This window comes from Talpa europaea, assembly GCF_964194135.1.
Source record: "Talpa europaea genome assembly, chromosome: 11".
Classification (NCBI taxonomy): Eukaryota; Metazoa; Chordata; class Mammalia; order Eulipotyphla; family Talpidae; genus Talpa; species Talpa europaea.
In genome coordinates this window covers 8,918,080-8,931,614 of record NC_140078.1, presented here as the reverse complement: position 1 = coordinate 8,931,614, position 13,535 = coordinate 8,918,080, and the positions used below count along the sequence as shown (strand labels likewise).

At 46.1% G+C, this 13,535-nt stretch overlaps 1 protein-coding gene across 3 annotated transcripts in view; it reads left to right on the top strand.

Annotated features, from left to right (window-relative positions):
• Positions 1-13,535, top strand: part of EYA2 (EYA transcriptional coactivator and phosphatase 2) — a gene marked incomplete at its 3' end in the record, with an annotated part of 128,396 nt that overhangs the window by 66,093 nt on the left and 48,768 nt on the right. For all 3 annotated transcript variants that reach the window (XM_084247047.1, XM_084247048.1, XM_084247046.1), the window contains exon 8: positions 4,942-5,025. In XM_084247047.1, the coding sequence (XP_084103173.1) occupies positions 4,942-5,025 (84 nt within the window). The remainder of the gene's footprint in view (positions 1-4,941; positions 5,026-13,535) is intronic.

Genomic DNA, 13,535 nt, shown 5'->3' with positions numbered 1-13,535 from the left:
GGCCAGGCCATCATGCTCAGGTTTCCATGCCATACGTGGGGCAGAAATCCTCATGCAAGATGAACCTTGGCGTGTTGGCTACAGTCCCCTGCATGCAACAGAAACCAGTGCTGGCCACTTGCCCAAAAAGGAATTTACTGTGAGGACGTGATGCAACCAAAAACGTTGCAAAGAGCAGCAAGAAAGGCTGTGCTGAGGGACCCAGGGGGCTGGGATCTGCTGGAGGCTGAACCCCCTGAGAATCTAGTGCCTCTTGACTCAGTGTCTGAGTCCACGGAGACAGCAACCCCTGCCAGGCATGGGTCTCGTGCCTGCCCTGGACAGATGGGCCCACCGACAGCGCACATGGGAAGAGAAAGGCCCACTTGTTGGAGGATGGATGCTGAGGGCACACAGGCGATGCCCAACCAGGGGGCTGGCATTTAGCCAGTGCTCGCCAGTAGGCCTGTACTAGTCAGCCTCTGTTCACTGGGAGAGTTGTACTCATTAGCTGCTGTACACTAGTAAGGCAGTACTAGTTAGGCACCATTCACTAGCAGGACAATACTAGTTAGTCACTTTTCACCAGTAGGAAATACTGGTCACTATTGACTAGTAGGGAAATACTAGTTAGTCACTTTTGATTAGTATGACAATACCAGTTAGTTGCTGTTGACTAATAGGGAAGTACTGGTTAGTCACTCCTAACCCATAGGGAAGTACTAGTTAGTTGCTGTTGATTAGTAGTGTGGTACTAGTTGGTCACTGTTCTTTAGTAAGGCTGGATTGGTTGCTTATGACAAGTGTTATAAGCAATTTCCTCTGAGAGCTTGGCCACCCTACCTACCCTGGGGTCCTGCCATTCAGCAAGTCCCACTGCTCATGGGACTGTTCACAGTCCAAGAGATTCTGTACTTGCTTTTCCGCTAATTCTTAAAACTCATACGCACACACACACACACACACACACACCACCTTGCAAAACTTCGGCGACTTTACACAATCCCTTTAGTGGCATTAGGCCTTCGAAACAGACTAGAAGAAAATATATTGACTTCACGTTTTCCCTGCTTTCTTCTCTCCCATTCCTGAGTATATTTTCTACCAGCTTGAAGCTATGGCACGTCCACACATACATTAATAATTCTTTTTTAACTATATGGCCACCTAATATGGTTTCTGTCCTGGTGGGGAGTAGTGGGGGTGGAGAGACAATTTTTCACTGAACTGAGAAGGGGGTGAGGAGTACATGGAAGTCAAGGATTGTGGGGTGATATGATTCTGGAAACATCTGCTCCTTAATTCTGAGGCACACCATTGGGCAAGAGAAGTTGAAAAGGTGTGAGCTGTGTTTCACTCCAGTGCTTAATGTCAGCGAGGAGGGTTTGCCTGGGTCACACCTCTTAAGTCTTTGGCAGTTTTGTTAATATCTGAAGCCCACAAGAGAGAAATTATAAAGAGAAGTGGAAAAAAAGGAAATTCCAAGTGTGTATTCATTAAAATCCTTCAGCTACAGGTGCCAGACTCCAGCCTGAGCTCACTTAAATGACAAAACAGGATTTATCTTGAGGATCCTGGGGTCCTCTTAGCACCCAAGGGCAGTGCTAGAGAGGTGTCCACAGATACTGGAACCAAAGGTAGCTGGGCAAGGAGATGTGTTTATGCCTTTGCTCTCACACACCACAGGGAAGGTGCTAAGATCCCCCAACCAAGAATGTCTTTCCCGGTTCTTCTCCAAGCCCCTCACTCTGCTTCTAACTGAAACCAGGTCCTAGAAAAGTGCTAAGTTGGAGTTGTCTCTCCACCTTTCACTCCTCGGTTCCTCTCTCTCTGCTGATGGGCCTTCCTTGTCCTTCAGATCATACAACTGCCAACAGCTACCCAAAGACAGTGAACTTCCTTCTGGGCCCCCATTTTAAGTTCCCAAGGAAAGACCACTGCCCTGCCGGGGGCTAAGGAGCCACCTGACCCAAACCAGGGTGTCCTACAGAAAAGCTCCAGGAACATACCCGCTGAGGCTCGAGGACAGGGGGTTTGAATAGATACAGAAACCAGGACTTGGCATTTTTAAACCGCAGACCTCTCCTTTAAATTAATAGTTTTCAAACACTGTTTACCAAGTAATGCTTATTTACGTGGTGGTCCTGCACGTACCCACACGTACATATAACTAAACTGAAAAATTCACAAAATAACACTCAAGTTTGCTAATTGCTTTGAAACTCCCTTCACTAATTGGCTTTTTTCCTTCTACTTTCTAGACACTATTCTTCTCTTTTCCTTGAAAAGCATGGTAGATGCCAATGTATAAATATGACCTGACCTACAGAGAGTTTTCTAAGCTAGCCCATTCAAGATGGCAGAGTGAATAGGTGATGGTTGCCCCCACACACCAGCTACATAGATATTCTACATTTTTCTTAGAAATAATGATCACCAGGGGCCTCCCTGGTGGCACAGCAGGTTGAGCGCCGCACTGTGAAGCTGTCTGCAGCCTCTGCGGTGCAGATTCTTCCCTGGCCAGGAGATGCCCACATGGCACAGCAGACCCCTCCTGTCTTGCTCGCTGCTCCCCTCAGCAGTGTATTTCAGTCAGTTTACCTGTTCTGCTCCCCACTCTCTCTCTGGTGAATCCTCTCACCCTCCACATCTCTGGCCTGCACCCAGTTCTTGTATGCATCAATAAATAAATATTTTTTAAAAAATAATCATCACCAGAAAAATGAGGAAAACCAACAGCATGAAAAAACAAGGTCAAGGTAAATGAATTGCATAAATGACAGGAGAGGTAATTTACAAAACAGAACTTAGAAAAATTCTGAGTGATTTTTTTATAAAGATTCAAGGAAATCTCATGTGTATAAAATAAGAAGGGGTGGCTATTGGGAAAGGAACACACAGAGATAAGCAAGAATGACAGTGGTGATCAAAAGTTTAATAGAAGGGCTGGCAGGGAAAACTTAAGAAATTTCCCTGAATATAGAACAAAAAGACAAAATTATAGAAAAAATATTTTTAAAGAATAAGCAGTATCAATTAACAAGGTCTAAGTTGACTATTGGGAACTTCAGGAGGTAGAAAACATAGGAGGAAATTATTTGAAGAAATGCGATTGAAAATGCTAAAGTGCAAAATGGTATGAATGGAAAAGACCACACCTAAGAATACTCTTATGGAATTTGAAGATACCAAATATAAAGATCCTTTTAAAAAAAAAAATCCTAGCAAGAAAAAAAGAAACACTTACAAAGGACTGAGAATCAATGAAATATCAGACTACTTCAATCATTTTGGATAGATAGGAGAGGGTAATGGAAGAATTCTTTCAAAGATGTAGAGGATATTGTTTTCCAACTGGGATTCTGTAGCCACAGGAGTTAGCAAAGAAAATAAGGGTAACAGATTTGGAAGAATTCAGAAAATTATTTTCCATGCATCCTTTCAGTAAAAGCAACTAAAGGATGTACTCAAGCAAAACAGGGAAGAAAACCCAGAAAGAAAGACATGTGGAATTCAAGAAACAGTAGACTGACCCAGAAATGCAGAAAAGGCTCCTCTCAGGATACTGCCTATGCAGCAAGCCTAGAAAGAACTTAGCCCACAGTGAAGCATTCAGTCATTGTCAGTGTGGCATATTTTCAATACAGAGCATATGACTGAATTTGAAATTCTTATTTATGGCAAACAAGAAGAGAATTAAAACAATAAAACTCCAGCCAAAAAAAAAAAAAAAGTAATACCAGACAAGCATAAGTCCTAGATAAAGAAACAAAATTGGCATGGTTTTAATTGGGAAGGAGATCAAGAAAGGAGAATTCCTACGTCCTTCATGGTAAGAAGGGTCTCCTTAATGTGGCTCAGAAGATTATTTCAGTGGACACACATTACTTGACTCTGCAGTGAAGACTCATCACAAGAACTAATCACAGTGAATGCTTTTTACCTCTTACCAACTTTTAAAATCAACACACACAGCATGGGAAAGTATAGTCATAAAACTAAATGCACAAGTCATTTTATACACACTAACAACACAAAAGTAAAGGTAATGCTTAATAGATATTGGAAAAGAAAGGAAATAGGGGCAAGAGTAGGGACAGCAATATCCATATTGGATACTGTTTTATTCAAGAAAAAATAGTATGTCCAAAACTGATGGAATTGACAATAGAGGGGCTCGCCCATGGCAAAAATAGAAAGTTCTGGAAAAAATGGGGGAGATTGCCATGAGCAAAGCCCAAATCTTTCAGCCTTTCCAGTCAAAGGATATTGCCTAGGGCCTCCCTGGTGGTGCAGGGGGTTAAGATGCAACTCATGAAGCTGTCCGCAGCCTCTGCAGTACAAGTTCAATCCCCGGGCAGGGAGCTACCCGCATGGCACAGCAAACCTCTCCTGACTCACCTGCTGCTCCCTTGAGCAGTGTATTTCAGTCCGTCCGCCTGTTCTGCTCCCCACTCTGTCTCTGGTGAATCCTCTCACCCCCCGCATCTCTGACCTATACCCCAGCTCTTGTATGCACAAATAAATAAATATCTTTAAAAAAAAAGATATTGCCTAAAGTTGGCAGTGAAAGTATAATTACAAGATTTAGAATTATGGAAACAATCAGCAGAATCACTACCAACAGAAATGGTCGGCAGGAGTGGTGTCAGGGTAAGCGGTGTTATATGGTTTTTATTGTTGCCTTTGGACCAAACTCCTGCTCTTTTGAGCTTATATGTGGAAGGCTCCTTGGTTCTGGCACCTAGTGTGTTGATAGGAGTCCAGAACTGGCCATCAGAACACACTTTACACAGCTGAGGCTGGATGGGGACTCAGCTCCGTGAGTTGCATGTTTTATAACTTAAAGATAATCTTTTCCAAGACTTCTTTTTCCTCCTAGGGAATTAATTTCTGCAGACACTAAAGTCAGATGCAGACGGGTCCATTTGTCCCCCATTCTCTTTCTCTCTTTCATCACAGCGTGTGTTCGTGTGGGACCTGGATGAGACAATCATTATTTTTCACTCCTTACTCACGGGGACATTTGCATCCAGATACGGGAAGGTAAGAATCCATTTTGTCTCTTTTCTTCCTTTCAACGTAACAGTCTGTCCAGCTGATTTGTCCTGGGAATTGTGGGGGCAGTTGATGAGGGACGCCAGCATGTGTGGGTCAGCCTGGCTTTGAGAACTCCTATGGAATTTTCCCTTGACATGTGAAAAGGTAATTAGCTTCTCCTGCTATTGCCTCCCATGTCTTGCCTTCCAACCTGTGGAGCATCCACCATCCACCTGATGGGCTGTAAGCTCATAGTCCCCTCCCTCCTGAGAGGGCTGGCTGGGCCAGGCTGCAGCCAAAAACAGTAATCCTAACTGAAAAACGAGGTAAAATACTTCTCTCCTCCCCTCTTGTTTAGCTTAGTGTCTCCGGCAGATGAATTTAATTTTCCTTCCTTTTTTCCTGAGACGAGAGGGAGGCATTATATCGACTGAAGTATAGCTCTTAGCAACAGTTTTGCAAATGTATCATTGACAAATTATGTCAGAGAACCAGCCGGTTGGAATTCTGGGCAGGTGCTCTTAGCTGATTGGTGGTAAATGGAAGAAATATTAAAACCACCTTAATAATTCAAAAATGAGCCCAACTGCTAAAATCCCATCCCTGCGATTCATGGCCTTGGTTCTGCGACATCCCAGCAAACCACAGGTGGATGCTGCAGACATCTGCATCTCTCCAGGGAGACAGGTAGGGGTGGGAGGCAATGCTTTGGAGGACAGGTGAGTTGTCCTGTCGGATGGGAGTGACGTGATGGCAGCCGCCTCCACGCCTGGGTAGGAACTGTGAGTCTCACCAGCGCCTGGAAAATATTTCTGTTTCTGTTTAGAGACCAGGAATATGATGTGACATCACCTCATGGCTTTCCCAGCTGCTCGTGTTTTTTATAGGGGTTATAACAAGCTGGATGTGTAATTAGTAAGATAGATTTATCGTCTGCCATTATGTTGTAAAGAATATAAAAATGGTGTTGGTGGTGCAGAAATCTCTTGCCACTTAGGAATGCCGTTAATATGTCTAGCAGTGCCTGCGGGAAATCCGGCGCGTTGGGGCTGTGCATGGCTTAAATAAAGGATGGCAGAGCCCGGAGCTGCTGAGAACACCAGCAACAGGGGCAACAGGGGCAACAGTAGTGAGCTGCTGGTGAGGTCTGGCTGACCCAGGGTATTGCTAACCATAGCCACCTCCTCGGAGAAGCCTTCCTTTGCGCTCCATGCCTTGTGGGATCTACCCCACTTTTAAGTTTCAAAGCAGATTGGTTCTCATGGGTTGTGCTGAGTTTGTCATCTTGGGTGTGATTTCTTCTGTTGGTGTCTCACCAGCACTCCTTAAACCCAACTGTGAGCGCCATAGCCCAGGGCCATGCCAGCAGCCTCTCTCCAACCCTCCCACCTAATCCCAGCCACCTTCCCCTCCACTGGTCCCCTTTCTGGTTGGCCAGCCTCCACTTGTGCCCCTTACTGGCCCTGCAGAGGGCTCATCCTAAAACACAAGTCAGTTTAGACCACACACAACCCCCCCATGCCCTCCCCATGCTGAAAAACCGTCAGTGCTTCCCCGTGGACAAACCCCAGTCCCAGACTCCCCCCCACACACCCCTGTTGTGAGCTGGCTCTCGCCTCTTTCCCAGTGTTCGCCCCAAGCTGCTTTTTGTCCTGGAATCTGTCATGTTCTCTCCCATCTCTGCTGGGTTTTTCCCAGAAGCAGAGCCGGAGGCAGGGTTGTGTGTAGGTAGTTACAGTCCTGTGGCAGGTGAGGACGTCTCAGTCAATTCCAAACCGCATAGGTGACTGCGGTCCCAACCGCCTGTACCACCCAGCCAAGGCCCGCAGCAGGCTCTGCCCGGCACTTTTGCAAAATGGCAGCCTATGGCACGCTCAGCAGTGAGATCACTCAGTGATACATTTCTCAGGACTCCCTTAAGGGACACGTGACATAGTTGGAGGGTGATCCCAGGAAGCATTGGGGGCGGGGTGGGGAGGTCTGGGGCACCTGAAGAGTTAGAAGTACACACCTCAGAGCTGACTCTGCCAAGGAGCGAGGGGCAGGAATATTTACCTACCGGTCCACTTCCCTCATGACCTGAGGGCTTCTTCTAGAAGTGTTACCTCCCTGCCCCTCTGACCTGCCCTAGGGAAGCCCCAGGGCAGTGGTCATGGATGCCAACAGAGGAAAGGTACAGAAATGGTGACAAACAAGGGGAGACATAGGAGAGCAACACACTAGAAGCTTCTGCTATGGTCCAGAATGTTCTAGATTCTTTTTCTTTCACTAAGTTAAATCTTTCCTTCAGTTCTCATTTTAAATGTGGCTTCCTCAGTGAGGACTTTCCTAACCACTCCCCTCCATCTAAATGGCCTTGCTCCTCATAACTATATTTTTGTGTGTGTTAATTATGCACTTGTCTGCCTGCCTTCTAGGCTATACTTGCCATGAGGGTAGGGACCATGAGTATTTTATATCAACCCAACAGATCCCAGTGCATGGGTCAGAATTGTTCATAAATATTCCTTGAAGGAACCAGGATGATGCTCTAGAATAAAGCTGCATAAAGACAGGTCCATTTTCTTTCTATTTTGTCCTATTTTATTCGTTGCTTTAGATCCCAGTGCATAGAACATGCCCAAACACACACACACACACACACACAGAGTATCAAATAAATATTTGTTGAATGAAGAAAGGAAGGAAGGAAAATGGTATCAAAACAAAAAATTCCTAACTGATGGCCACCAGCCAAATTCAGCCTGCAGACATTTTTGTTTGGCCCCTTGAGTGTTGGAAAAAATGTGAATTTGTCGCCAACGTTTAAAAACCAGGAGAATGCACAGACCAAAACAATCTAGATTTTCAACTCTTCTTGAAAATTTAGAAAATCTGGCAGTCCTGCTTTCACTCCCCTGGGCAGCAATCACCGGGGGTGGAGGAGCCACTGCAGTCTTGGCAGCACAGACACGCTGCGGCCCGTTCGCAGTCCCACCTGCCTGTGGAACTCGTCTGTGGGACCCTCCCGCCCCCGTTGGCATCTGAGTTTCGACATCCGTCCTAGAATCACAGAAAGCCAGTGTGGACGGGCCTAGGAGACCCTCCTGACTAATTAGTCTCCATAATACATAAGGAAAAACGGACACCCAGAGGGAGCAAGATCACCCAGGAAATAGTAAGTCACACCTCAGGCTCCCCTGTCTCCCTCTGTGCTCCCAGCAGGTTCAGAGAACACTGGGACCTCTTAGAGTCCCCAGGTCACCTATGCCATGTTGGCTGCACTTCTAGAATTTTCTACTCCCTCTTCCAGCTCAATCTTAGGCGAAGAAAGAGATTAGGGGTTTTTGTATTTTGGTTTTGGGGCTTTTTGTTGTTTTGGGATTTGTGTGTGTATTTGTGTGCTTTTTTGTTATTTTGGTTTGTTTTCTAAATCCAGTCACCCTCAGAGGATGCAAAATAACCATGACTTAAACAAAGTAGGGCTTTCTTTATTTCTCTCACCTGGCACTACAGGCATAAGCACTTCAGGCCCCTTCCGTCTTGTCTTCTGCCATCTCCGGAACATTGCCCTCATTGACAAAATAAAGCATAACTCACCCCCATATCTGCATTCGAGCCAGTGAGAAGAGAGAATGGGAAAAGAGTTCACCCCCTTCTTTTTTTTTTCTCTCTCTCTTTAAGGCCAGACCCAGAGGTTGCCCATATCTTTTTAGTCACATCCCAAGGCTAGAACGTGATTACATGGCTACACATAGCTGCAAGGGAGCCTGGGAAAAACAATTAAGGCATGTACCCTGTTAAAATTCAGGGATTCTGTTATGAGAAGAAGAAATGAATCTTTAAGGACAGCTGTCAGCTCCTAACACAAAGTATTATCTGACAAGAAAAATACCAATGAAAGAGAAATATACTGAGGCAAAATAAAATTAGTTCTGTTTAAGAAAGCCAGAGAACAATTGGATTTCTGGTCTGAAACTCCAAAGAGAGGTCTGGACTATAGCTACAAATGTGGAAGACGGAGAACTGTGGAGGGTCTAGAGGAACAGGAGCATGTGCCCAATTTTGCAGAGTGCCTGAAGCACAGGTTCTTGATATTCTCACAACAGAACTAAAATACATGCCCTGACCTTTGACCCACAACTTTCTCTCCGTGCTTTTTTGGCAACTGCAGCCATGTGGTGTTCATCAGTTAATAGCTGATACCAAGCAGGACTCAGTTTGAAGCATGGAGTGTTTAAGGTACAAAGGGACTTACTAGATCACAATCATTGAAACGCTCTCTGGCATCTGAGATTTAGGTCAGGCTGGATCCAGGAGCTTAAGTAGTGTTTTCAGGGCTTGGTCCTAAGTCCTCAGTCAATTTTCTTCATATAGCGATACCCTCTCAGCAATGGACAAGGCAGGGCTTCTACTTCCCAAATTCCAGCACAAGTCTCAGGCTTGAATCTCATTGGCCCAAAGTGAATCAAATGTCTGTCCATATGCCAGCCTCTGTGACTCTGATTGGCCAGCCTAATCAAGAACCCATTCTTGGCATGGAGATATTGGAGGAGCCAATCAACTCCATCCCATTCAAATGGACTGATGGGCCTCCCTGGTGGCGCAGTGGTTGAGAGCTGGGTTGCGAAGCTGCCCCCATTCAAATGGACTGAGTGGGGGAGGGCTGGCCACCCATCTCTAGAAGAGGGTCAAGTGGGGAGTGCAGAATGGGCTCTGAAGGAAGACACTTTATACATCCACGCCGAATACCAGCAGCTCTTTGCTGCTTGTGGCCATTGTGCTTAGCACTTTGCAAGAAGCAGAAATCACATCCATTGTGGTCCCAGCCCAAGAGGTGACTCGCTGTTTACTTAGGGAAATAAGACCAATAGAGCTAAAATGATTACAGAATGATTCAAAACACAGTGTTTGAATTTTAAATAGAAACTGGGCTCTCTTCCTGTTCCCAATCAGGATGTGTGCTGCTCAAGGCTGTCATCTCTCCACTTCCTTTCCATCTCGTCCTACCCAATGCTCAGAGCCAGAGCATCCCCTTAGTAGCTATACCTCCCTGTACCTCGCATCTTGTGTATCCATCAGAAATTCCCTGGGGAGCAAGAGCAGCCAGCATTTGCTGCCTCTTTCCTAAACTCTCCTCCTCCACCTCCCTTGAAGAGTCCTTGAACTCTGTTCTTTCCGGCTAGGATTAGGCAAATCCAAGGTGGTCAGAAGCCTTTGCCTATGAGCAGGAAGGGATTCTAAGAGGGTTTAATCAGCAGTTCTCTGGGTTTCACAGTGGCCCTAAGTCCTCCTTTGTGCCTTGCTCTCCAGGCAGCTGAGTACCAGTTGGAAACTCAACTCTAGCACCATTTGTGTGTGTGTTTTTTTTTTAACATTTATTTATGCATATAAGAACTGGGGTGTAGGCCAGAGGTACAGGGGGTGAGAGGATTCACCAGAGACAGAGTGGGGGCGAGGGGAGCAGAACAGGCAGATTGACTGAAATACACCGCTGAGGGGCGCAGTGGGCAAGACAGGAGAGGTCTGCCGTGCCATGTGGGTCAGCTCCCTGGCCGAGGATCAAACTCATGTCGCAGTGGCTGGCGATAGCTTGATAGCTCTGTGTCTTTAACCCCTGCACCACCCGAGAGGCCCTCTGTGTGTATTTCTAATAACAGCTTTATTGAGATATAATCCACATGCCATAAATTTACTATTTCAATGTATACAGTTCAGTGATTTTTAGTATATTCGAAGCATTGTATAACCATCCCCACTGTCTCATTGTCGAACATTTTCATTGCCCCAAAAAAGAAACACCCTTCCCATTAGTGATCACTTCCCATTTCCACTTTCCCCCAGGCCTCAGCAACCACTGACCTACTTTATGTCTCTGTAGATTTGCCTTTTCTGAACATTTCATATAAACAGAATCATAAAATATGTGGTCTGAATGTTCAGACTTCTGCATGATTGGTTGTCATGATAGGAACCTGCCAGAGACCTATCATAAACTAAGCCCTCCTGGCTCCCTGGTGTGGCCCGGGGCCCGGCATCACTAGGGGGGGCTGCTAGAAATGCAAGTTTTGGGGCCCACCCCAAACACACTGAGTTAGAATGGCCATTTAAACTTGCCCCCCAGGTGAATCCTTCACACTGTACCATCTGTGAAATGAGAAGTCAGCCTTGACTCTACCTAGTGAGGGCTGCTTGCCTGATCCAGCCAGTCAGCCAGCCTCTTTGTGCATCTAGAAAGGGGAGGTTACCAAGAGCCTGGCCAGACCTGGACCTTCACCACCACCCCCCACATGCCCTGCTTGTCTAAAAAAAGACAAGCAGGCTCCTCTGTCCCTCTGACCAGTCTCCGTCCTCCCCAACTCCTCAGTGGGTGTTATGACATGATGCCGGCTGGGATTCCAGAATCCAGTGCCCAGCACCACGCCATCAGGATTCAATCAGATGCACTTGGCGATACACCGCTTGGCCTGTCCCTTACCACTTTATAAACCAAGAAGGGGTGGGGGGAGACCCTGGTTTTATGACCCAGCAGTTAAAAACTATTTGTAGAAGTTGCTAAGGTTCAAATCAAAAGTGCCCTCCCCGGAGAACTATTAGTTAATTCAGAGGAACACGGAGCCTCTCCTTGTCTTTCCTTTTCCCTTCTACCTTGAGCTGCAGCTCTAATTCACTTCTGCCGCTCAGACATCTAGAACTTTCCATCCTTTGACAAACACAAGCCAAAGTGCTTAAGGACATCTGTTTATTTTATTTCTTTAATGAGAAAACCTTCCAATTTCTCCGGGCTCAGCTGTGTTTATTTACACTGTGTTAGCATGTGAGGCCAGCACCTTGAAAGTTTAAAGACCTGGCCGGGGCCTCGCAGCAGCCCAGGCTCAGAAATGGAGTTGCCCTGCCCAAGGAAAACAGAGTCCTTGGAACTCTATAAAATAGATTTTCAAAATAAATACTGCCTAATTCACTCGGTAGATGTGGATTAAGTCAAGATGAATACAATTTGGGAAGGATTTTCTGAGGAAGTCAGAGATTTCTTTCCCCCACTGGGGGTTAAACCTTGTATTTAAATCTCCTTCCCCACTCCAGCTCTCTCTTCGCTTCAGTAAAAGTTATTTAGTCTTTGAGGCTAATAAAGAAACAGTGGCTTTGATTGGCCTTTCGGCCATGGTCTTTCCTTCGTAGGTGCAGGGGTGGTGACTGAAGGGGTGACTTGGTGACATCCACAAGACAGCGGCAAAGATCTGCAGGGTCATCCGGCGGGTGGGCCGGGGAAGGTTGGAAATGCTTTCAAAGATGTCCTCGAAGTGGATGACAGCTGGCGGGGCCCTGGGCAGGGGGTTGGTACCCTTAGTAGATTTAATCCTCTATAATAGTGCCTCCCTGAGCCAGTGGGCCTCCTTGCCAAGTGCCTCTGCTTATATATTTTAGAGCATTAAAGGATTATTTCCAACATAAAATGTATTTCAGAGGTGGCTTGGGGTTGTCAGAAAAGTACCCATTAGCAGTGACTTTCTTTGAAGCCCCACGCTCTCTGTCGCTTGGAGAGAGCCATCTCTTGGAAGCACCACTCCACTTAGCTGAGGGTTTGTGAGCTAGTTAAGACTCCTGAGTGCTCCTAATTTTCCACCCACAGACTTAACAAATGTCGACTGCTGCCCTAGACTTCTTTTGCCAACTTTTTTCCCCTTCTCTTGCCCTACCTTTCAATGAATGCTGCTGCGGGGCATCTGGGGGAAAAAAGAAAACAAACAAAAAAAAAAACCCACAAGGACTCAAATCTCCTATGCAAAACCTACAGCAAATTGTTGGTTGGGTCAGAGTGAGACGTTCTTTTGTCTTCGTAAATATAGGGGTGGCTTCTCACAATGATAAGTGGTGAAAAAAAGCCCAGGCACCCTGAGAACCTAAATAATGGGAACAATTCCCTTTACATTTAACTAGCAGGTTGAGAAGCTGTCTCCCCCAAGGCCCCACCTGCACTTTTTACGGTTCTTATTCCCAACAATAGGGCTCTTGAGCTGGCCCAAAGATTTCTGGGATTCCCGTGAGCCTTTGGTGATGAGGTGAGTGGCAGGACGGTGTAAGTGTGGTTGTTTGGGGGTTGACTTTGACAGGGAAATGGGAGGTTCCCCCCATCACGCCTGCTTCCCACACCTCCTCCGTGAATTAGTGAACTGGTGGGCCCTTCCGATGGCAGAGAGCTCTGATGCACGTCCCCGGATGGGGCTCATTCAAAGTAGAAATATGTGGTCTCAGAATCTCTTTGGAAATGCCCATCAGCGGATGAATAGATAAAGGCATCTTCCGATAGTCATGCAGCCGGAGTGATTTTTCAGCCATACAAAGGCATGGAGACCTGATATCTGCCACAAAGTGGAAGAATTCCCCCAAACAAGAAGCTGCATGAAAAAAGGCAGACACAAAAGGTCATTGTGTGATTCCATTTACATGAAATAGGCAGAATAGTTAAATCCTTGGAGAGAAGATGCAAATTGGTGGTTGCGAGAACAGTGAGGAATGGAAGCAACCGAGAACAGTGA